The 26,607-nt window shown below is 40.4% G+C and overlaps 1 protein-coding gene across 3 annotated transcripts in view; it reads right to left on the reverse strand.

Annotated features, from left to right (window-relative positions):
- Positions 1-335: 335 nt before the first annotated feature.
- Positions 336-26,607, reverse strand: part of LOC105196367 (tyrosine-protein kinase Drl) — a 76,126-nt gene continuing 49,854 nt past the window's right edge. For all 3 annotated transcript variants that reach the window (XM_011162288.3, XM_026132721.2, XM_011162287.3), the window contains 7 exons: positions 25,209-25,479; positions 18,138-18,312; positions 12,420-12,624; positions 6,878-7,034; positions 6,032-6,299; positions 5,377-5,563; positions 336-5,095 (listed from right to left, as the gene is read on the reverse strand). In XM_011162288.3, the coding sequence (XP_011160590.1) occupies positions 4,847-5,095; positions 5,377-5,563; positions 6,032-6,299; positions 6,878-7,034; positions 12,420-12,624; positions 18,138-18,312; positions 25,209-25,479 (1,512 nt within the window). In that variant the 3' untranslated portion in view covers positions 336-4,846. The remainder of the gene's footprint in view (positions 5,096-5,376; positions 5,564-6,031; positions 6,300-6,877; positions 7,035-12,419; positions 12,625-18,137; positions 18,313-25,208; positions 25,480-26,607) is intronic.

Genomic DNA, 26,607 nt, shown 5'->3' on the forward strand with positions numbered 1-26,607 from the left:
GCAAAATGTTTCAAAATTCTAGAAAATAATAGTTTTGATAAGCCCTTTTAAATTATTTCCAAGTCCTTACAAATAAACGTTTTTTTTTTATATTAATCTTACTATTAGTTGAATTAAGAACTACTTTATGCTATAATTTTTTTGCGTCTAGTTATAATTTAAAAAATTTATAATTGTCTATTATAATAAAAAAAATTATGGAATAAATTACAAATAAACATGATTTTTATTTTATAATTCTATTTTTCTTACTGTCTTGCTCAATCCTTTCAGGAACTGTCACCAAACTAAGAAACGAAGAGGGAAAAGCATGAAACGTGAGAGAAGAATCAGAATTTTTTTAACACGTATATTTCACTTTCCGTTGAAAAATAATGCCGTAAATCGTCGTAGGAAATAATAGAATCTGCACAAATCAACTCTCTCTTTCTTTCTCTCTCTCTCACGCATTCTCTCTTTCTCTCTCTCTCTTTCTCATTCTCTCAGTCTCTTTCTCTCGCTTTCATTTTTTTTCTCTCGCGCGCAACGCACTACTGTTATTCGCTACAAATATTTACAATGACTGGAACTGTCGTCCGAAGAGGGGTTTTCATTCCCGAAGGCGAGGGGACGATATCGAAGCGGAAATAATCGGATCCCCAGCGCCAACGGATTTTTTTTTTCGTTTTCTTAACAGGGAAGGAAGAATGATTATGGGAAAAGAGAGAATATATGTATACGTTTGCGCGGAAAAAACGAGCAGCGATTTCATTATACAGCGATAGCGAAAAAGTGTGCAGTTACAGCCTACCCTGTTCCTCCATTCAAAGACATTCACGAATACATCATAGAATCCGACGATTTCTTTAAACGCACGACTTTAGAGCGTCGCAATAAATAGTAGCGAGCGATAGTTATTAAATAGCAATATCGATAATTAGCCTGGCCGCAGTACGAGACACGTGTCGTTCTCGTAACGTTCGCGCGGTAAATCGACAGAGCAGATTAGTGAAGAAGAGGGGGGGAGGAGGGGGAAGGGGGACAGAAAACGACGAGTAAAAGATGTGTGCGATAAAGTTTCTGGTCGTGGTCAGGAACATGCGACATTTAGTACACATCGAGTACATTTAAAAGTGTCTTACGTATGTCTCGCGCCGCAAATGTGTAATCTTCGCTCGTTCGATTTGCACCTGCTACTCGCATAAAGTCGGATCCAAACGAACACGAATAAACAACTTGCTTGAAGGATATGCGTGTTACATTTTAGAGAAAAGTTTACAAATTTTACACATTTTTTAAATTAATTCTCTTATTAGTTTAAAAATTATTTAACTTTGATTCTTCATGTAAAATTACAGTACTTATTTGCCAATTTGATGAGGAAGTAGCATTATGAATAAAATCAAATTTTTATACGTATACTAATAAATTATTAAGAAATGTTCATTTGTATTCACTTATTAAAAATTGTTTATCATTTGATAGGAAAAAAAGAATAAATCTAAGAAGTCTACAGTTTTGAAATATGGATAACGTTTAGCTGATATTATGGAATCCCAAAACATCCTTAATCAATGACAAGGACATTGCGATTTAACAAAGAGATTTTGAAACCAAATGATACATTGCATTCTCTTATTTTGCCATAAAGGAATCTGTCATTAAGAGGAAAGGCGATGAATCTAGGATATCCTGGTTTACGCGGCGCAATGTGACTCTCCTGTGCAGTTTAATTTTATCCTGTGAGATCAGTATTGCATGTTTAATACATCGATAAACGTGTTTTCTAGTCCCTCGTCTCGTTTTCATACGCCTTACCAGCTTTAGCTGCTACTTGCGCAATTGCGCTTGCAACAGAAAAGATATGGAATAAGCGCAATTGAACTAATACGATTACGTGTAATGCACTCTGGTATGTCAACGATATGTACTTGTATACTTAAAAAAAAAGTGTTTAATTTTAAGATATCGGAACATTATGTTTCTGTCTCCGTTTTTAAATTCTGAAAAGTATTTTTGTTTTAATCGGTGTTTTACGTATTTAAAAAATGGAGACAAAAACAGAACATTTAAAAATCTTAAAATTAAACACTTCTTTTTTGAGCGTAGTGTAATAATTAAATGAATGCAACAACATCAGAAAGATTTACTTCACAAAGTACAATTTTAGCAATACGAGCAGTATTTAGATATACCGCAACGCACCTAAGAATAAATCAAATAATTTTGACATCATTATTATTTTTGCAACGTGAAGATAAATATTAATTATATCTTTTAAGCAACTCACAGAAGCAGCCAGTCAGGTTCTAACTCCATTTCCCTCGGTAATATCTTTCTACGATGGAAATGTCACGGCGAAACCTTTCACCGTGTTCATCGCTGACATCTGTGGTAATTTTATTTACAACAAACAATAAAATAGCATCTTGCAAAAACTCAAACGGCAGAAAAATGTTAAATATCGATTTAAAATCAATGATGGAATATTTCACGATCAATTAAAAGACGCAGTTCCATTTAACAATACAATCTAAAATATAAACGCATTTTTTGCCGAGTATAAATTGTATACTCTGAATAAAATGTATAAATAAAAATGTAGCTTTAATCATTATTCATTATATATAAAAATTACTTATGTCAGCATACATTTGTAATGCTGGCTGTAAACAGGTATCAAGAATGATGATGATAATTTGCAAAAATATTCTGGAACCATCGCATTTTCCTTCGACAAGTCCCATCAAGCTAAGCACTTCTGCTTTTAATAAGTATTATTTAGCACTTAGGGCTCTGTCAGACGAGATCATTGCGAGTCGATGCGGTGCAATCGAAAGGATCGAGCGTCGAGGTAGAAATCGAGATAATTTTGTGCGCGGGGCCATTTTCCCGAGACCCGACATTAAGATCCAGCATCGATTTTGCAAGATTCGAGCTTGTTGCCGGCGCGAGTCTTAGGGGAATTCGAAATGGCTTTTCGCAGTGTAATAATAGATACCTAGCTATAAAGTACGTATAGTTCGACCGCCCATTTACGGAACAGCGTTGTGTTCACCGAGGATCATATACAACAATAGGATTCTTAAGTGTTCGGAGCTTTGCTTTTGCACTCTCCGTCGTTCCGGTCACGATTATTCGAGGTGACGCAATCGCGATTGTTAATGAATAACGATCGAGCGGCTCGATCGGGTCGTGTGCACGTGTGAGCCTTTCTTTGCGCGGTTTGTGTGACGTTCGTCGAGACAATTTTCGTAGCGGAAAACTTGTGCAGTTTGACAGAAAGCCGTGCAGGCCCGATAGCGGCGCAAACGCTCGTAAAATCGAATGAATGAAACGAACTGACCTAATTAACCAATCTTACACGTTTATAGCCATTTTATGTAACGAATGCGTGTACATGTGCGTGTGCATCAACTCGTTACATAATTTTATTAGTATATTAATATTGTCATAATCTCAGGAATATAAAATTATCTCGCTGATAAAGGACATTAGAATTTCCCACGTAATAATTTCGATTTGTATATTTTATAATATTTTAATATTAAATACGATTCTTCGTAGCGCGATTAATTTAAAAAAGATTGATCAATCTCTTACGATTCGTTCCGGCGTATTTTATCTCCTAAATGTACATTAACACGAATAAAAAAGCGTATACTCTTGCAATATGCACTTCTAATAATGATTTTATAAATTTATTTCGTCTGGATTGGCAAGCTGTTTTCTTTATTCTCATATTTCCGTGTAACCAAGGAGCTTCCTCAATGAACTGAATGTATATCTTTTGCTTACCACTTATTAATTAACTTAACTAATTGAAAATTTACTTATTCAAGACAGCAATCTGTTTACAGACGCTAATTAATACAGATGGAAGACGCGGCATTTCCATTTATTCGCCTGAATCCCGCGCTTACAACGGCGTCGAAAGGATAAAGAATAGCCACGTTGCAGGCGCATTTTGCGCGCAGTCTGTCGAGCTGACTCAGGCAAAAGCCGCATCTGCGAATTATGAGATCTTTGTAAGATACTTTCTTAAATAAATTTAACCCAGTAAAATAAGATTTTCTTAAGGGGAAAACGTACATATTAGAAACAACCTCCATTCATAGCAAGTTACTTTATAAAATATTGTTCATAAAAATTGGCTAAGTGTCTTGCTGCGTGTGTGACTTTTTTTTAAATTTATATCATATTTATTTAAGTATATAAGTCTTATATAAAAAACACCTAGATGTTGACAAGTTCTTTATACTGCGCATTTAACTTCTTCCATTTTTTCATAATTTTACTGTGAAGTGGCAGTTTCGTAAAATTGTTTTGTTAGCCCAAGAGCTAAGAAAAAAAAAGATCCATTTCCGCATTTCGTAATATCGAAGATAAGGCTCTTTCGCGCGATATTAACCGGCTTTTTGTGAGTCGCTCAAATGCGAGATTTAAAAGTTCATGTACATGTGTTTTAACTACTATGGACGGATGTGTCCGTGTCGATTTTTTTTGCGACAATTCTTTCACCAATTAAAAGACAATGATATTCTACTTTGATTCAACTGGGATAAATATAATTTTTAGTAGGTATCAGTACGTATGGCAGCAATAAATTGCACCGGATATAAGACCAGTGGGTCGCAAATGGGCAGCGACGTTCAATTCCATGCGACTTTGATTCTGTTTTTTCTTCAAACTTTCAATTTGATTGCGAACTTAGCGGATGTACATACTTTCGGCGTTTCGGAATGAGTTTTTCGGACAGTCTTCTTCATCCGGCCGTTCGCAATATGATTACGATACGATTCTAAGGGAATTTAATTAGCTGTGTGCAATTGATGAAATTTGAATCGACAATGCGCTGACAAACGATTTAAATGAATCCGCCGAGCGCATCGTGGAAATCTTGCAAATAGGCGAGCAACTGCGGCATGGTTGGTCGGTCCCTAGAGGGACTGAGCCAGCAGGCCTCCATACAGGCGAAGAGCTCATCGGGACAAGGCCTCGGCTGAGCGAGCCGATATCCGTCTCGGAGACACGCCATCATTTCAAACGGGTCCACTTCTACGTACGGCTGCTGACCCAGTGTCGCCAGTTCCCATAGGAATACCCCGAAGGCCCACTTGGAAGCAAAGAAAAGATTTCATTCGATGATTGTGTTTTTATGTGAATTATATAAAATAATACAATTAACGTCTATTTTTTAATCGTTCGAATAAACAACACAAGTTTTGCTTAATAATTTGCACGCCTTTTTTTATAATTACATAGTTTTATTTTAAAGCGTGAATTTATAATACAAATAAAAAATGTAATAAAGGTCAAATAATATATACTAATATATACTAAAGAAAAAAAACAACACAATTTCGATTTGTCTGCGTATATAAATTGGGATCGTACCACGTCGGTCGCCGTGCTATATTCGTTGCGCTGGAGACTCTCTAGGGCCATCCAGCGTATGGGTCGGTTCTCGTTATCACCGAGACAATGATAGTCCTGAGGGAAGAGATCTCGAGCCAGGGCAGCGTCAGCTAGTCTCACGCGAAGGCTGCCCGGCTCGATTATGCAATTTCTGGCAGCGATATCCCTAAAAGTTATTGATTCTAAGATGAAAATTATCGTTGACATTTTGGCGATATAAGCTGTAAAATAGGCAAATCTCGTATACTGCCAGGGACAATAACGTTGTTTTTAATGGTAGTTTCAAATTAATTGTAGCTTGCAATAATCAATTTCATTATATTTTCGTGAAAATAGATTTTCAATCAATTTTATGATTTAATGATAATTATTATCTATTTGCAATGTGATAATTTTGCCTGACAAATTAAGTAACAAACTTTTTATTTTATGTTTGAAAATTATTTCAAGTTCTCACGATTGTATCAGAGAAGAAGGAGACGATATTTTACAATAACACATGACGTATAAAACCTTTGCATGACTGATTTTAACGTTATAATGGAGATGTGGATAATACTTTAACTTACCTTCTTCTTTTACCTATGAATTTCCGACCCAAACACAGGGTCTCAGTACCACACTTTGCACTTACCTATGTAACAGACCTCGCCCGTGAAGAAATGCCCCTGCTCTAGCAACCTGCGCACCAACGTGTACCAAATCTCTAGTCACCGGATGGTGATTTCCATCCGTAAGATAGACTTTTAGGTTTAGTTCACCGGCCGTGCTTGTGTACGCCAGCAAAGGGCACGAACTGTCCAGACAAGCGGCTGCCAAAGAGGCGATGTTTGTATGAACTAATCCAGCCAGTTGCGAGCCTTCCACCACCAGAAGAGAAGCTTGATAAGCGGATGCCACTTCTAAAGTAAACAGTATCGCGTATCAATGATAGTGTAATTAGAGAAACCACATGTTAATCAGAATTAAATATTGATCGATCGTTTATTGTCGGAAAACAATTTTCCCTGTCATTTTTCTATTTGAAAACAATTTTTAACAAATGACAACGTATCCAACAATTAATTGGAATAAATAAAATTATCAGAACTCAAAATATAATATAATATAATTGTAATATAAATATTAAATTTATATCTAAATCTTAAAGTATTAAATAATAAATTATGTATCACTTTATCCAACCATCACTAAATAACCGATAGTAGATATAATAACTTTCTATTTTATCTTAAACAGATATTCTTCTATAATTTATCGATCATTTAAAACTTTTTGAAAAAAAGTGCGTACGCAATAATCTACACAATTTATTTATAAAAATAAAGGACGTGTTAAACAATTATTTTTTATTAAATTAAGAATTTCAACTAACAAAGCTACTGTATTCCTAAAAAAATTTATAATCAGAAAAAATACAATTTGCATTGTACACAATTACTATTTAACATTATTATTATTTTTGTCAATTAAGTCTCACCTGTGACTGTCTTTATGATGACTTCTTGCTCTCGTCCGGCTAACTCCAAAGTTCCTTTGTATACACGACCGAAAGTACCCTCCTGCACGAGAGTGCGACAGTATAATGCCGATCTCGATACTGCGAGTGCTCTGGCCTTCTCACATGGATCGGTCGACTAAAAATCAATAATACATATTCTCTAAAGAAGTGCCAAATCAACAAGAACGAAAAATTTATTAAAAAATTATATTATAAACATATGTATATTTATTGAAGGCTGAATAAAAAATTGTAATAGTAACAGTAATAGTAGTAATAGTAGTAACAATGTGAAGAGGAAAAAAGTAGTTCTCCTCTCTCCAGGACAAAATTGCACGAGATAAAAATGCAACTGTCGTTTTCCGATGAGAAATGAGTAAACCGCGCTATTATTTATATATTAGTAGTTAACAACTCGAGTTCGGCTGTCGTTTAAAACCTCAATCGCGCACGGGTGCTCTCCTGCATAATTCATAACTTCCGAAAAAAACCCTCATCAGGCGGGGATTCATTAAAAAGGCATTTGTCGTGTATAAGGTGGTGCCGACGAGACCTCGCGCGGGTTCTCCGGGGAAGACTCCTCCCTCCCGAGGATCGTTATGACATCGCCGCGCGGCCCTCTTTGTTCGCCAGGCGGATTTCCATCGGAGCCGACGTAAAACGCGAGAAAGCTACGCGACGCGCGCACGGGAGGGGCGACTATTCATTAATTTCAATTTTCCGGAGTTTTGCCTTCGGCCCCCGCCCGTTCCATTTGGACGTACGCACACCACGTGCGCGCGCGCCCACGCATAGACGGACGGAAACGAGTCGCGAGCGGAGGGACGAAATGGAGACACGGCGGGGAAAAATGGAGGAGAGGAGGGGGAGGGAGAGAAAAAAAGAGAGAAGGAAAGGAGACGACGGCAAACCAGTTCGAAACACGTCGATGCGACCGCGCCGCCAAATTACCGGGCGATATATTGGATTCGAGAAAGGGAGGTGCGCGACGGCGGAGGCAATTCGAATGGACGGTAACGCCGTTCCGGGGTTGGTTCCGGGGGGGGTTGGTCCGGAGTGGTCTCGGAAATTATTTACGAAATTCCCGGATAGCGCGCGATGCTCGGTGAAAATGCAAACACCGCGGCTAATTCCGCGGCTTATCGGGGTCTGTGATTATTGCAGAGGCGAATTGTGTCGGCGCGTCTGGCGAACGTTGTTTTCGCGCGAACAACGGGAGAGCCCGAACGCGGACGAATTCGCGATTCGTCGATCTCGCTTTCCCTCGCGGTTATATTTTCTTCTTTTTTTTCCTCCCCCCGCGGCTCGACGCCCATGTATACGCGCTCGCGTGTGCTTTTTTTTCGTTTCCCGATGAAAATGTGATGAGCGAAGTGGAAATTGCCAAGCGGGGACCGTCCAACGCGTTGAAGGTGCGAATGGAATTCGCTGTGTGTTGCGTAACGAAGCTATAAATATAAATTAGATTAGGATTAAGAATTAAAGTTTCATATATTTCGTTTTAGTCGCAGTGACTGTCTAACGTGATTAATCTGAAATTCAAAATAATTCTCAATTAAATATTATGTTAATTGCTTACGCAACCATTGTATTTTGAGTGAATTGCGAAAAATATTGATCGTCGTTAATTAATCGTCGGCAATTTCGAGAAGTACCTCAATATACAAGGGAAGTAAACCGATTAAGTTGTCAACAACTCGCGTTAGCGTTCTAGAATTAAAAACAAAGCCGTGACTCGTTCGATTTGAGATCGAATAATCGCTCGTTGAGCGTTACTCATTTGTCGATCGGCAGAAAAATAATGGATGATGCGTTTGATCAGGTGACTGTACGAAATTTTTCTTGCGTCTAGTAATGGATATTACTTTGCTATTTACATTACAGAATCAGAATCGTAGTATCGAACGTGTAGCGCCATGGGCAGAGCGTTTTTAGCTCATCCAGCGCGGGAGCAGCAATTTGATTTATTTACTGAAAGGCTTTCGTCAAACATCACGTTCGTTCGTTCACTCATTCGTTCGTTCGTTCGTCCGTTCGTTCGTTCGTTCGTTCGTTCGTTCGTTCGTTCGTTCGACCCGCTGAAGGCGCTCTAAAAGCTTCGTTTTCAGACTACCACGCTCTACATGCCCAGAGCACTTTTAATTCGACCCCGCCGATTTAATAATACGGTTTTCCGCCTCCCTCGATTAAAGCGGCGCCTCGACACGACGGCGCGGAACAAAACTCCGCGGCCGTGAGAATTAATTAAATCGAAGATTCAGCTTTTACGCGTAACCCCGCGTAACTAATGTAACGCGATATGTGAGTAAGTAATTGATAACCACAGCGCCAATTGCTGGCGCGACGCCTGCACTTTTGTAATTTTATTATCATCCTGATTGATTGCACGTTTTTAATTCGCTGAAAATTATTACCGACGTGATATACCGAGTCGCCTCGGGCAATTTACAAGATAAACTGCAAGACCCTCGTTTTTTTTCCCAAGGTAAACTATTGCGTTCGGCGACAACTTAACTGTTAGGAACGTTAACGCAAGAAAGAAGATTTTAAATATAAAACTCTTTTAAATATTAATGAGCAAAGTTATTTTTTGTTTGTTTGTTTATGTATCTCGTTTTTCAATGTTTTTACAACATTTTTCGGCAGTTAAAAAACTTTCCTCGTCACAAAATAATGCGCGAAGGGTCAACCTACGCGTACAAAAAAAAGAGTTAGATTTCTTAAAACTAATTTGCATTTTAGACAAATGATTGCTCACTATTACGAAATGCAAGGATCAAATAGAACATTGACAAACACGCTATCGGTTATCTCACGATCATCGTAACGGAAGTGCTTGCAACTTTTACGAGGGGAAAAAAAACGTCGAGTATTGGGTGTCCCCAGGCAGACCACGTGGAAAATGTCAGGTCGTCAGGCCATTCCGCCATTCCTCCATTTCGCCGCGCCCGGCTCTTCCGCACGGAAATCCACGGCAACAGATCCGAGAGGAAAGAGGATCGTGTGTTTGTCCTCGTGCCGAAGATCGTTTCCTCCGATAGACAGCGTCAGGTAATGGCCTCCCCAGCAATGGGATCTCAAGCGTATCGTTTTACAGGGTGGGGTAAGACGCTGTCGCTGGATTACGTCAGTCGGTCGGTCGGTCCGCGTCCTCGGGATAGCTAGGGACACGAAGAGGGTAGGTAGGTAGGGTTTTCACGAAGGTTCACGGCTACATCAATCGGTCGGTGTACGTGCCAGACGTACGTACATGAGTGTGAACTGTGTTAGCTGGTGTGCGAGCCCTGAGGTCGGCTCTGTGTGCACGTTCATAGGGTTGGTTGCGTTCGAGACGGAGCGTCGCGTTGGAGGGTTCGGGCACATACGCGCGTATACCCGGTAAATTGATCCAAGATCAAAGCCGAAACAATCACAGGACCCTCTCTCTCTCTTTCTCCCTATCTCCCACCTTCTTTCTCTCTCTCTCTCTGTGCCTGCCGTTTCCCTCACTGTCGAACCTCGCCCTCTCGCGTCCTCCTCCTTTCTCGGTGCGCGCCGCGTCTGAGGAGGGCGAGTGCTAGCATCAACGTTGGCTGTAACCCCTATACGTGTGTGTGTAACCCTTGCTTGCATTCTCTCTCTCTCTCTCTCTCACGCCCGACAAAGTACAGGTGGGGTATCCAGAACCCGTTTCTTTTCCCGGGGAAATTAATGCAAAACGCTTGTTCCGACAAGAATAGCGCGAGCACTGCGGCAACGCGATCTCATATTTATTCGACACTTTCGCGCGACCCTCGCTCCACTTTTTGACTGCGCACTTTGCAGGAAGATACTCTTCGGAGGCTGACGAGTAATAGCGTCGGGTAATAGCGCGTGCTTCAAAACGGTAGTTAAAACGAAACGGCGAGCCGTGACACGCGGTGATTGCGTGTGCGGCCGGTTATTGAAATCGACCTTTACCACTTTGCTCGTAAATGCCGCTGTATGTATAAATGCCACGTTACGCGCGAAGATTACATATGAATTGCTTTATGTCCCATAAAGATAGTCCTATAAATTATCAGCTAATTTTTCGACGAGGCACTTACCCAATGATATGTTTTCACTTAGGCAGAAAACCTCTTGTTTCATAATTCATATATACTATAAATTAATATGTTCTATAAGAACAATAAATTCCGAAAAGACTACGTATATTTACATAGATATAATATTTAATATAATAACCAAAATCTTTTTCTAATTCTTTGATCCTTAATTTAATATCCATTACGACAATCAATCGAATTGTTATTATCGAGACTTGTGTCTCGTGATAACGTGTATAAAATTAAAAGAAATTAGTTTTACGTTGATAAAATCTAGCTGAAAATAAATTAGCCGACAAGTATTTTCTGCCACGTTAAAAACCTTAAATTTTATCGAGAAGATTTATATCGCGTTTCTTGAAGAAACGGACCCAACGAAGCACTCGATGCTCCAAACATTTCTACTGAATACGAACTTAAAGAGATCAAAGACGCGATCAGCAGTTGTGTCAAAGCAACGACGGAAGCGAGCAAAGAAGGGAAAAAAGAGAGAGAGGAAAAATATTCCGCTTGCTCGAAATCGCAAGAAATCGACCAGCGTGCTCGGAAAAAGACGACAGTAGAAGCGAAAAAGGCACTACACGCGTAGACCTTTTCCCCTACGTCTCAGGTGAGAGGGATGAGAGTTGTAAGTCGGCGGGTTTAGAATCGCTGAATAAAGAGCCGAAGGGTTGGAAAGGGTTGCGCACCAAAGTTGTCCGTGGAAAACGGCTCGTTCGGCCGCAAACTCGATAAAGTTTTCGAGGCGCGGCACTCGTTGTGTATACGGGACGAGACGGCGGCGTACAGGACGGGACGTAGGATGAGACAGGAGGAGGAGCCGTCTCGCGCGCTGCTTCCGCTTCCGGTAGTCGATGGCAGACGCGGAGTTCGCGATAGTGAAGTGGAAGGAACGACCGGGAGAAAATCGGATTTCCTGATGCGCAATACGAGTTTTGCGTCGTCCGTCGTCGAGTCTGTTTCACGGGCTGTTTCGTCGCGATTAGAAAAATCACGAAGCGCGAATACGTGCGTAAAGAAACAACAAACGACATCGCGCAATTTGAATATCTATTCGCCGAAGGGAGAGAAACTGTAACGGATTACAAAGTTGAATAATTATTCGAGTTATATTCTTCTGGGCTATTATTAATTAAAAATTTTTCTTGAGAATTAAATCTTTAATTAATGCTGTAGCAAAACTCATCATTTGAATTTTAATTTATTCAAAGAATATCGATACCCTGATGATATCGGTGAAAGAAAAAGGAGTAGTTTTAAATTCAATCAGAAGAGTGCCTTTGAAATTAAAAATCTAGATCTGATTCGTGTAACATAACGATGTCAAGCGGTATTAACGGCGTAAAATGAAAATACGAATGTGAAATGACAGTTTTGACGCTTGACATGCGTTTTACAGCTTCGAACCGACAATACTGTTTTGCTGTCCGCCAAATTGTATAATCGTTGCATACCTGGCTGAGATGCGTCACATGGCTCGCCGCGTAGTAACTAGCTCTGGAACCGCATGGCCTCGCGTACAGCGGCTCGAGGTCGGCAATGGTGGCGTAACTTCCGGAATTTGCACTTCCGGGTCGTGGGTCGACCCTAACTAAAACGGAACTCCTGGCCAGGCCGCCGGTGTCGGCCGCGGAGTAACTGCAGCAGGGCAGAGTTTTCCTGAAAGGACGAAAGGATCTCTGTAGCGGGCACGATTGTAACACCCAGGTTAATTATCGTTACAATGGCGCGAGACGCGCTGCCCCGTGAAAGCGGGTGCTCGAGTAATTGTCACGAAACTCCGGATTCCACCGCCGCAGCGAGACGATTTCGCTGAAACAAATTTTAACATGCCAAGTCTGTCCTGCGAATCCGTCGTCAGTTTGAATGTCGCCGAGAGGATTATTGTAGTCGATGATTTTGAGTAATACACTTTTGAATAGGAAATTACGCTTTTTTTTTATATTCACAAAAAATCAATTGTCTTCTCTAATGCGTTATGACAATCATCCGAGAACAGCTATGATTTTGTAAAATCTATTAGAGCTAGAAATTATTTCATTAAAAAAAAAAATCACGTCAAGAATGCTAAATGATTTACCGGTTGTCTCCGTGACTTGATCCATCGTGAGTGCCAATGTTTCGTGAACATTGCAGTTCACTTCATCAGGGCGAGAAGCAACCTGACACTGAGTTACTCCTCTGAAGAACTCCCTTTATATATGCTTTTCAGAGGTTAGGAAAGAGGAGGGGAGGAGTAATGAAAAGCGAGCAAAGGTATAGAGAGGAGGGGGAAAGCGTCACTAGGACACTGATGACGTCTTTTTAAGGGCAATTGGCTGGCTTTTCAATAACTGGGAGAATAGTTCTCTATATTCTATTATACCTGTGTCATATAGCTATTATCTGTGTCTAGATTAATGGGATGTATCCCTGTAACCTCTCTGTACTTCCTTAGAAAGTACGATGTAGTAGTGACTATTGTAGTCTTAAAAAAAGAAGTCATCATCCTCACAATCCTAGCAACTCACCTCCATTCCCTCCCAACCCCCTGAACAGTATATATAAAAGACGTTCTTCAGAGAAGCAACTCAATATTAAGTTGCTTCTCACTCTGATGAAATAAACTGCAACATTCACGAAACTTTGGCACTAATAATGAATCAAGGCAAAGAGACAACTTCGTAGCGTTAAAAAAAATGCTCGTGAAAGCCTTAGAAGCATAATTATCATTAATAAACATATCATGTATTATGAAAACATTTGTTATAATTTTTTTTTATTTACTAAAAGTATAATTAAATTTTAATATTTGCAATCTGAATTTAAAATAAAGCTTTCAAAAATTTTTCTATCCTCTTGTCAAGCAATGCTGAATGTCACATGTTCAATATTTCACAAACATTTATAAGGCTTCATTGTTATAGGATCAGGAAATCTACACACCGTAACCGCTAATTTAACTGCTTTAATTTCGCCTGGGGATCACCGCATAATAGGCTCTTTTAGCAAGCTTTTCCCCGGGGAGACTACTCAGGCAGCAATATGTCGAGATAATCGCAATTCAAATTACAACATCGTTTATGAGATAGACGGTCACTTTACAAAGTCCGGCATATACACTTCTCCCAGCAAAAGATAGAAATGGCATAAGTGGGAAGAACGGTGCATTATCATATTTTAGTATACTTCATTCCGGTGCCCTTTACATAACCCTCAACGAGGAATTATCTTCGACAAGAAGTTCCTCAAGTACTCATTCATTCTATCTCTAGGAGGATTTACATCTCGTCCCGGATAAGCTTCCGAAAAGCTCTAAATGATCCTCTTTTTCTCTCTCTTTCTCTCTTTCGTACCGTCAACGATCTTTCGCGAACAGGCGCATCAATTCAATTTTAAATCAAAGACCTCATTTTTTCTGTATCTTCGACTTAATTGATTAGCGTTTAAATTAAATATATTTGATACGTTGAATTTTTTTTACTACCAATTTATTCTATTTTATTCTGTGTTATCAATCTAAATTTTTTGCAACTACTTTGACTTGTTCACTTTGACTTGTCCGTTCTTCATTTTTATAATATGAGTTTAATACCGTTTAGGAATAAATACAATAGTATTCCCGCACAAATACATTTGCATTAATAAAAATATAATGACCTGGATAATTTATTAGCAATACAAAAGGATTTGGCGCAGGTCATTTAGAGTAACGATGATGCTTCCGAAAACGCAGACGGAAAAGAGGGAAAAGACGGAAACGACGACTGAAAAATACCAGCGAGAAATAGAAGAGGATATTTTTAGAGATTTATTGGCCATTTCGTGCATGTAAATCTGCCGCCGAACGTATTCGCTAAAAAGACGAACGACGGAAAAAACGCGTACAGCCATCGATTTCAAATATCCCCCGTTCGCTTGTTCGTGGCCGTTTATTTTTACGCGACCCTTACGGAAACGTTTCGCGAGGCCAGATCGACTTCCGACGAATCCGTCTGTGCCGGCGAAAGCGAGCCCTCTCGCCTCGCGCGAGGAACAGAAACGTTAAAGTGTCGTTCGGAAAGTAATATCACTTTTGTAACTCGCGAGCAAGTATTTGCGCTGAAATTTCCATAGATTGAGAATTTATAGCGAAACTGACGACATGCTTGCCGCAATATTATCAGTTCAAAGCGGAACTAACTTTTAATACAAGCTGATAAGCTGTAAGAGAGAACGGCGCGAAATATCCTCAACATCTTTATATTTGACATAGATAACCTGTATTTTAGCTCAGATAATTCACTTATTAATGAGTCGATCAATCGTACATAAATATCTTCGTTATTAAAGGAAGACCCATTGTGTATAGAAATACAGAAAAGCCAATCTAGTCAATACCAAAATACAAAAATAAACATTTTATCAGGGAGGAGATCGAAAAGTTGGAAGACTGTAGCAAAGGAGTTTCGCGAATGGCGTAACTCCTGAGAAAACTTTTCGCTGCTTGCCGAATCTCGAAGGCGTCTTTCGTACATCGTGCAGTTCGGTGCGGCAAGAAGGGCTTACGAGAGACGAGGGTGGCCGTGTTCGCTCGAGCGTACGAATGTAAAATCTGCAGTTTTATCCGCCGCCGGGGATGTACGTGGAACGTAGAGACGTAGGAAGAGACAGGGGTGAAGGGGGGGAGAAAGGGAGAGAAAGAGAAAATCAGAGAAAGCGAAGGATCCATCGTTTCTCCGCGTGTTATCGGGGTGGAGAGCCTCAAAAGAGCTAATATATCCCGGGAGAGACAATTGGCCCGCGCGCCCGAGAGGAGCGTAAAGAGGAGCGAAAGATGATATAAAATGAGGGTGCGTCCCTCCCATGGGCTCCTTATAAAGGCCACTTTGCCATGCGATAAATATTTGATGTCTTCCGATGCGAGATCACATTGTTACGGGCGATCGCGTTCGAACGCATTCGCGTCACGCACCGGCCAATTGCGTGTTGTTTGTTCGAGCGAACATCTGTTGCTTTCTTTTTCGTATGCTACGGTCAGTGCCACGGTGGGGTATTGATTTCAATTCCGCGACAGATCGCCGTGTAATATTTCAATCTCGCGTAAAATAACGCTGGAGTTAACGTAATATATCTTTCTGTGCATTGCGTTCTCGCACAGCCCGATCAGAATGAGAAACAGAATTTTTTTTATCCTATAAAAGCAATTATAATTTTATTGAGTATTTACATTTATATATACATATATTAGAACATTGTTATTTGAAAAAATGACTGAGAATTCATCATATCGACACATGGGCAAAACAATGGACGCGTCGAAACGTTTTCTACTGTCTACTAATCTATGATAAATAATTATTGAATTTTTAAAAATAACGATGTTATTATCACGAAAAAAAGACTGCAATAAGTATTCATATAAATATGAAGTAAATATGTAGCAATACTGGCAAAGTTTGTAGAAAGAGTAAATTCCCCTTCTTATCAATTTAACGAGAAAAATTCGCAACGGGCGACATCAAAAGAGCTAATAAATATCCGGTAAAGGACAATTCTCTCTCTTTGAGACAAACAATAGGGGAAGGGAAGGAAATGGTAGTAAAGTGAAGTAAGAGTAGCTTTGTTTCTACCCTAACTCCCTGGCAGTATGGTTTCTATCTCGTTCAAGTTCTTCGGTTATGCACCTCGAAATAGAGGCACTGGAATGGAACACTCGATGTGCTAAAGTATAAAATAATTACAGTGAAAGTAACGATCGAACTTTAAAGGCAGGCGGATAGAAGTTTTCGCATAATATTCAACGTTAATGAGGAGAATGGCGCTAAAACACGATTCGCTTCTCGTTTAATGAGAAAAATTCATGATGAGGATTTCCAGGGGGCTCAATATATTCGGGTAAGAACAATTGGCTCCGGCCGGGAGGCAAACGAGAGGCAATCCTATTAAAGGATGAAAAAGGATTTTAAATACATTGACACGAAAAAATTAAAAACAGACATAAATATACTATTTTTAATAAGAATCGTAATAAAATTTCATACTCTAAGTAAAGAACTAAAAAAAGATTAAATACTTTAAAAGTCGCAAGCGCCGTAAAAACGCAAAGAAAAGAAAAATATAGCTAAAGAATGTTCACGAATGTTGAACCGTGCACGTGATAGTAATCAGTACAATCTCATAAAGAGTCGAACGCGTTATTAATTTGCAAAAATGTTGCATTCGAGTTCACTCAAGTCGTGCACGTACGCGGTAAAGGGCGGCCGTCGAGCAAGAAGGAGAATATGGGAAGAGAGGTAAAAGCGGATCCTCTCGACCCCTAACATCCTCCTTACATTCTCTCTCGCAGAAGTCTCCGGATACGAGAAAGGGGGTGCGCATAGCTATGCAATAAAATGTCGGCTGCCGTGCCAAGCGGCCGACGGATCACCGGCGGCTTATTGAAAGGATATTTCATTCGGACGAGTTCCTCCTATCCAGCTTATCCACGCGAATTTCCCGCGGGGGTGCGGAAATCTTTCTGTCGCTCCCTCTTCGCCTCCCACGACCGGTTTTGCGGTCGCAGCGCCGAATACGTCTCTCCTGCTCGGCAGAAAATTCGCGACGTCGCGAAACTCACGCCCGCGCGATAGCTTTTCGCTCGAGTGATTCGCCGAAAATGAGAGCGCGACGGTACGTGGAAAAGCCGCATTTACGACGCGTCTTACGTAATGAAAATCTTTTCTTCGGGCATTTATTTTTGTGCGCGACCAACCGCGAACCTTAGAAACGCGAATTTAATAAGCGGCAGAACGAAAAGCCGGATGGCGTTCACCGGCGTTTTTCCACCGTGTGACGCTTTCTTTCTTACCGCGGACGTCGCTCGAAAAACCGCGTTCCACCGGTAACGTGTTTTTGTGAATTTATTACTATCTCGTTACTCGTTTTTACCACCGCGCGTTTTTAATAATGCGCGCTTTGTTAATTCTAACGAAGCAAAGACTTAGACGAGGAATTTGCAGGACTGAAAGAGTCTGGCGAGCCATTTACCAACTCGCTTATACATCTTAAAAATCCCTTATGAATTCTTAGACTTGCATTTTTTAATCTAGACGATTTTAATGCGGAAACAATGAGAGACGAAGGTGCAACGCCATTAAATGCAACAGCGCGGATACTACATCCTGCTTAATTGTCGTCAAATGTAATATTCATTTAGATAAAATTTTACTCACTGCGATTCTTGAACGCGAGCCTTGCTGTTGCGGATGTACAACGCGCTGGCCACGCTGCCGACGACCAAAATTAAGGCGCAGGCACAGGTAGCGGCGACGTAGAGTGCACCGGCACCGTTCATGAGCGGATCGGGTTCTAAACGCACCGAGTCGTTGCTAGGAGGAGTCTCGACACCTGTAGACACAAAGTAGTTCGTCAGCACTTGGAAATTTTATGCGTATTTTGTTTCTTGGACAGTCTGTTTTAAACATTGACAAAAATAAGGGGATAAAGTATTGCATTTGTTGAAAAAAATTTTAATGATTGTGAATAAATATATTGGAAATAATCGAATTACAATAATTTAATAAAACAAAATTAATCTCATTTTTTTCAAAAATAAATTTTTTAGCGTTGAATGTTAACTCAAGTTTATCTCTCAAGCTTTAATCTTCCAGAGTACGCGGTATATACGATATACGCGACGTAAACGACATCAATATATCATTTAATTTGATTTTAATTTTATTTTCAATTAAAAAAAAATTGATACGCAATTCGCGTATCCACTTCACATTTCATTCGACGGTTTTTATACTCGTATTCGATCTGTAAAGCTCGCATAACCGCCATTATAGTATCGGCAATCCATTTTGTCAATTGGAGCATTTCCACTCAAACCACGTGCTCGAGATCCGAATCTATCGGGAAGCCCTTGGACATTGAATCGAGCTATTGTTTATACGCATCGCAGTGCTATCGAGCCGGGTGGGAATATCGACGAGCTATGGAAAGTGCTCAAAGAGATCTCACTTTGATGGCGAATCGTTGCCACAAACCACGAATTTTCCGGCAAGTACAACCGCTATCGCGATTACGTTCAATTTACTTTTACCTCGCGTAGCGATGCGTTTCTCACGTGCCGCGGTCTTGCGTTACACATACTAATCATTCTCTCGTCATTACGTCATTATTCTTCGTGCACATTTATTGGTAATTCGAAACTGCAAACGGCATGTAATACATTTAGAACTTTTTTTAAATTCAACAAATATTACTTTATATATAAAAAAAAGTCTTGAATTCTAAATTTTTTTAATTTATTTCAATCACTAAAGAAGTCTGCAGAATATTTTTTCAAGTATTATTATTAGGATTTCACGAATTACATTCTAAATTGTCAATTTTCGTGGAAATGTTACTTTATTAAAATGTACGTCTCGCAAGAAATCTCGACGAATTAGTCAAACTCAGTTGGCGTTTCTCGCGGGAAAGTCTGAAACGACGAGTTTGTCGAGACTTTTCTTTCGCTGCGTCACGCGTTTACATTTTCCCGCCGGTACCTTGCTTTCTGATATTTCTTTTCTCTCTATCCTTTCGTGAGCGCGTTGCGAGAAGAAAAGACTCGGGTCGAACGCAAGGGGGAGGGGGTGGGGCCGCCTTGTCGTCTCTTATAAAGGTAAATAACGTGGCCTAGACGGGGAGGAACTTTAGCGCGAGGGCTCAAAAGCTTTCAAGAACCGAGCACGTCAGCCCCGACTAGGATATGCTGAGGAAAGGGACGCGTCCTTTCGGAGCGTCATGATAAAATTAAGTAAACTCCATCAACTCTTAAGTCGTCCCCGAGATTATAGCGTCGCATAATCCGTAAATGCATTCCTTCATCGGCATCGCCAGCCTAAAATCCAAAACAACTCTTCATTTCCCGGTAACTTATCTCCTTACGCCTACTATGAGCGAGTAAGATCGCTGTTACCACGTTCTATTTCTCTCCTCGTTTACAAGTCGCGCTAGATTATTAGAATTATTTTTTATGAGACATCACATGTCATATTTTTTTTTTTTTTTTTATAAAATTCTCATTTACTTTTCTATTTCAATTTAATGGAAACTTTAATTACGAATCTTTAGTTGAGATTCGTTGTATCTCATTCCCTGTTATAAAAATGTGCAACACTCGTATATGAAAAATATCTTTATATTTTAGAAAATATTAACGCAGAATTCAAATTACAATTTCTCACGGATTAATGGTAAAATCCTATTTTTAAGATCTAATAACAAGACACATACACTCTCACACTTTTTCCCTTTATATTTATTTGAAAGGTGGAGCTTTTTGTTGCACAGCAATCTCATCCGAGTAAGTAACATCAACGTTGGTTACGGAAATAAAAAAAAACAAAATGTTACGACGTACTCTCTGAAATGTTCGTTAAGCTGCAGGTAGTAGTGTATTAAAAATACGCATTGCTTGCGGCGCGACGTGAGAATTCACCTCGCGGATTAAGCCTGACATAATACACAGTTGTCGCGAGATTGTTTCTTTAATCAAGGAAGGAACTAAGAAAGTTAAAACTAAGAAATTAAATTTACAATCCATTATTGCTGAATTACTATTAACAATTGTACATTGTATTCCAAAAAAATGTTGACTTTTTATGAAACATGCTAATTTTTATTACAAAATGTCTTGTAAATCTTTGTATTTTTAAACTTTTGCTATATTATTATATTAATTGTCTATATACAGCTAAAGTCCTTTAATTTCTTGTTCTTTTTAATTATCGACAATTTTGTAAAAACGATTGATATTTGAATGTTTGAATAATCCCGCAATAAATATTCCCTCCAATTTGGGATTCATTTATTTCACTATTGCACTGCTTTTCCACATTTTCATAAAAATTGCAAATGCAATTTTCTAATAAATACGTTACTGTGATAAACTATCATATTTAATTTCTTCCTTTTTCCCCTCTCTCGCTCGTTTCCTTGTTTCATAAAGGAAGGAAACAGGCTTCTTGCCTTTGCCAAGATAACGTAAACCAAGCAGGTTGCGTGATAGCCGAAGTAGAGCATCGCGAACACGAGTTAGGAAGACGAGCAAGACGAGAAGGAGTTTGCTCGAGCGCGATGAGACGTGCGCAGGAAGGAAGCAGCAGGAAGAAAAAGTTAAATAAATCGTAGCCAGCCTTCGGCGCTGTGCTGCAGTTTCTCAGGGGCAAAACTCGCGTCGTTCCTTTGCGCGGAGTCTTTCCATCTTCCTAAAATGTTCCTCTCACACGCTACGACGCGTCCGAAATACAAACAAGTATCTTTGAGAGATTTCTACAATTTCTCTGTTAGAGTTATATAACTGCATCAGATTTCACAATATTTTATTTTTTCCATACTCCCCGTAATGTTACTAGATTTTCTCAGCACGCGATGTAGCGCTCGGTTTTGCTTTATACCTTGTAATACATTATGTATCACAGCGTGTAACAGTCTTCCCGTTTACATTATAATTTTTGGTACACATTAACCTGATACAATATCACTTAAAAATCAAGCGAGGCGCAACATCGTCTTTATTTCGATACTTGGAAGTTATCGTAAGGGAGATCGATCGTATTACTCAGAACACTCGAAGAACAGTGGAGTACCTATCGACGTAAGTTGGCGCGAGCGACGCGTGCTTCCGAAACTTTGGGACTTGGAGCGACTGCGGAGTCAGGAAGGTGTGTTAAGAGCGACTGCGTATCTCAATTAAATCCGGGCGAGGTATGCTATCTGCTACCATCAAACAGACCTTAACCGAGATTTACGGAGGCCCGGAATTAAGTCTCCAGAGGATTAACAGGATGACCCTCCACGAATCGCGTTCCCTCATTCGCCGCGAGCTCTGTGGACTTTAGAAACAAATTTGGTCATGCTGAGAGGCTTACGTAAATCACGGAATTACGTCTTTTGTGCAACGCGCTCCGATATGCGCTTCTCCTTTGCTCTGTGGAATAAAAAAAAAATTTTCAATATCGAGATCAGTTTAGGAAAAGAAAAGCTTGCGCTCATATGTTGAATATTTGAAATTCAGGATCACGTCAAATAAAATTTTTACTAGAGTCACTATCGTCCAAAATATATATTTTTTTTTTGGAACTTTTCACGTAGTACGCGCGCACACTTGCAAAACTTGCAAAAATACTCGATAATTCAAAACGTCAACATTTTTCGAACATATTTGAGATATAAAATAATTTGAATATTTGAAAACAACATATAAAAATCTGAAAAAAAATACAGAGCGGATGCGTGGAAACGATACACATCGTCGTTCCAATACGACAAAATAACTAATACGCGCTCTCAAAACATTGAAATTATATCAAAAACTGAAATAGTAGATATTATATGTACAGTAACTAGAGATTGAGACTTAAGAATCGATGTGGATCACTGAATCTTTTTTTTTTTGTTTTTTTTTTCCAATTTGACAGCAGATTTCCAATATATGGAATTCTACGTGAACGTCAAGTATGGAGACTCCATACAGAGAATTCGATTATTTTCGAGTGATCTCGAGGCGCTTTCAGATTGCAGCAGGACCTCTCGAGCTCGAAACGATCGCCAAAGGACTCGTCAGAGCCCGGCTAGTACTTCGACGACGCCGCGCCGCGCCGGAGCGAACGAGGAAGAAGCAAATTCGACAAAGCAGGAAATCTGCTCTTCAAGACGCGACTAAGGTCCTCACCGCGGAGGCGCTTACTTATTTTCGTCCTTCTTCCTGCCTTTCCGCGTACCTCTGTCCACTTACTTCGTTTTTCTACGCGGCCGACCCTCTTGATCTTCGACGAGGGTGGGATCCTCTGCCTTCTCTTCTCTTTCATTAAATACACCGACCCCCGGCGAGATTCAATTTTACTCGGCGGATTGCTTTTTGTTGTACCGTCGCCTGCTTCGGTAACCGGATCCGGATCTGCGCTTCTTTCTCGCTCTTTCTCTCTCTCCTTTGCTCTTTCTTTTCTCCTTCTTATTCTTTATCTTTTTTTCTCTCCGACGCGGCCATTCTCCGTGTCGTCGGATCGTTTCCTGTATATCGCGTCAACGCATATATTTTCCGTTACGAGCAATATTCAGTTACCCTTTGGCGCGTAGTAACTTGAAACGAAGATTCGTCAAGCTTTACGATAACTGTGTGCGTAATATGTAATTAACATGCATAATATCAAGAATATATAACGTAATAACAATAAAATTAATTTAAAAAATTATTTGGCGTGTTTTATTTCGTTTCGATAATATTGCTTACATCTCGGAGAACGAAATGCAAAAAATTATTTTCAATTTTGAAATGCGTTTCTTTCACATCTCTTTTATCCGACGAAATTCAGAGCTCATCTGTTTTTTATCGGAAATCAATATTAATTTTCTTCTCATTTAAAAAAAAGAGAATAAAAGCTAAAAAACAAACAGTGCGACTACGCGTCGCCATGGTTCTAATTTCGTTCGCGTGGAAGTTTTATTTACCGGAACTCCTGCATGCGAAATTCGCTTTAGTTATACAAAATCTGTACGGGATATTGGCAAACTATAACGGAACGAAAATCGGGGCTATTTGCCAGATTGCATTCATCGCTGCTGCATGGCTTGTTTTTTTAGAAAACATACGTTTTCGAGGTCGCGTGAGGTTTGCGGAGTCGAGAGAACCGCCTGTGAAGTACCATGAGTATAAGCTTACGAGCACCCTTGTCGGAAGTGGCGCGGAAATTACGTTTGTACCCTCGCCCGAATCCGTTATTTCCATTTCTCCCGCATAACGTAAACTGAATGTACGTTACGTATGTATATATATATATATATATATATATATATATATATATAATATAATTTCATTATTTAAACATAATTACTTAAACGACCGTACTCTGCATTGCATTTATAATATGACGGCGTTTATTTAGGAAAGATCCGGAAATCGACGTACATTATTGCGTTAAATGCCGTTTGCTAGAAAATAAATTAATCCTGTGGAATTGTAATGACCAATTTTACTCCGCGAAATTAATAAAAAAGTTTATTATATATATACATATAGATTTAATATTATATCAATTGCAGCGGAACATTTGTGCCAATTGTTGAATAATATTCCGTTGCCGTATCAATGCGATTAACTCGCAGCTGCTTCGCTTTGCATTCTGAAAACTGCAATTGTTATTCTTTTCAGCGCGTTATAAACGTTTAACATCACGACGTCAAAGTTATCAGTTCAGAGCAGAGTTCATAAATCGCGTGGATAAATTGAGTTTGCGCGTGACGCGAAATGAATGCGCGTTTCTGTTTTAATCGCGACCGCGTCGAAACTGTCTCGCCGTAACGAAGATATTCAGCCGGGTTCGCGAACGTGCTAATTAAATCCGAGATTACGTAAACGAAATAATTATCAACGGGCTGCAATGGCGTTAAAGTGGGTATAGATAAACAAAAGGGTGTTTTAGAGCGAAACGTTTGTACTGAAGGCCAAGCGAGTATAGCGTATATTATATAGATTACAAAGCTTAAACAGTATTACCCTTTGAAATGGATCTTCATATAATGCACTGTAGATCAATATCACCATTGAAAATAACAAGGCACGAAACTCCACGAACCCAATGTGATATTGTAATCATTAATTAACGTGGTTCATGAATTATTAAAAAATTTACTTGATTTATACAATTTTGCATATTTTGTTGTAACGAAATTTATTGATTAATTGAGGTGGAGGTTACGATTAATGAATATAAATTTGGAAAAATGAGAGAGCAAAAAAGATAAAGAATCGGAGAAACGTTATTCAGAATGGAAGAAGAATTACAATTTTAATTGCGCCGGTAAAACGCCACTAAGCGGAAGAGTTAAATAATTCACACTTTAGCATTTTCATATTTTAAGTGAGACAAACAGCGCGCGTCGTCATGATTTTTTCATGGATTCTGAATAAAACAAGCGGAAGAAGGAAACGCGCGCTGCGCGTTCCTCCAACGGAAAGAAAAAAAAAATTGAAATCTAGAATCCGGATCTAGTTGTCGGTTAATGCGCGGCTGCCATGAGAATCGCGGGATTTTCAAGCCGTACTAAATTCCATGCGCGAGAATAACGAAATAAGGATACCGCTTTCTCTCATGTACTGGAATAATAAAGCCCGATTAGCCTTGTCGACATTTTTCAAAATTAGCATAGCGATTTCTTGCCGGGGTGAGCGAGGGGAGGGGAGGAAGCACGCATAATCGCGTCGTCACGCGCGCGAGGTGCTACCGCCGACAGCTGGATATGCCCGCACGTACCTTTCAAGCAGATCTTGTTCCTCTTGAAGACCAAGACGGTGTCGTTGTACCTAGTGCCGGGCGGCGCCGTGACGTTCAATCTGAGCGCCAAAGGAATTTCGGCGCTAACGACACCCGAGCACGGCAATCTGATCCTGAAGACCTGCAGGGTGATCGGAACCTCGCCTCTGGCAGACACGTTTACCTTCGGTGGCAGTAACGCCCTCATCCCGGAAGATGGTCCACCCGGGACGCCCACCACGTCGTAGTCCAATTCCATCGAATACGGTAGCTGGAAAAGAAGATACACCTAAAATTGGCGCAAGGTCGCTTCGTAAAGAAATTCTTAAATAGGCGAATTCTTGAGAAACATTTGCGCTCACTACGAACTTCCTCCTTGCGCGCTAATATTTCATACCAGGAAAGCATTCCGGTTATCGTCCACCGGACCGGACGATATGCCGGCACGTAATAAAAATAGTGCGCGGCGCCCATAACTCATGAAAATGCCAGACTCGCGGTCCCTTCTTGCGGTCGCCGCATACGATTGCGCATATTAACGTTATAGATATATGAATATATATCGCCGCCACGCCGTATCGGCCGGCATACGATATTTCACGTTAAATCCCACGCGTCGGTCTATTCCGTATTTACTGCTGCGTATCTCGCAACTCTCAAGCCCGAGTCGAGCTAAGACCGCACCGCGTAGGTAAGCAGTCCGCGATCCTGGGAGGCACCGACTCTACCACCACCACCACCACCACCACCACCACCCCCCGTTTTGTCATTTGAGATTGGTTCCCGTTGGAGACGCAGAGGGAGGAAAGGCCAGGCGACTAGTGTGTTCAGGCACGCCACAAGTTTTACGAGGTGGCATAAATAATCTGGTTAGTGCTTCGTGATGCGGTGTCAACGGAAAGGCGACTCCACCCTCCCGCGAGCACGCCGCGCCGCCGGCTCTACGGTAATCGTCGTAATCGTCGCGCCGGGGGGTCGCGGTGGCGTGACATCTGCCTATCGTACCCCCATGGCGTACTCGAGATCGCGTTTACTTCTCTTTCTCTTTCTCTCTTTTTCTCTCTCTCTCTCTTTCTTCTTGCTCCCTCTTTCTCACTGGGTATTTATTATTTTTTTCTACCCTACGAAAACCGCGCGCACACGCGGAGCGAGACGAATGGACCATGCACAGCCGTGCACGCGTGTCACGACACTCCCCGTGGAATATCCGTGCGTAAGATACCACGTATATTCCCCTTCCCCTTGACCCCTTCATCGTTTATATCAAGGCTCTCGAACAGGCTCTTAGATCATTCCGCGTACCGCGCACATTCGTGCCTTTCTCTTTAATTACAGAAAGTGGCTCAGTTTACGGTGGACGATTTATTTTGATTCAAGGATTGCACACGAGGTGTATCAC

Source organism: Solenopsis invicta, chromosome 4, assembly GCF_016802725.1.
Source record: "Solenopsis invicta isolate M01_SB chromosome 4, UNIL_Sinv_3.0, whole genome shotgun sequence".
Taxonomy (NCBI): Eukaryota; Metazoa; Arthropoda; class Insecta; order Hymenoptera; family Formicidae; genus Solenopsis; species Solenopsis invicta.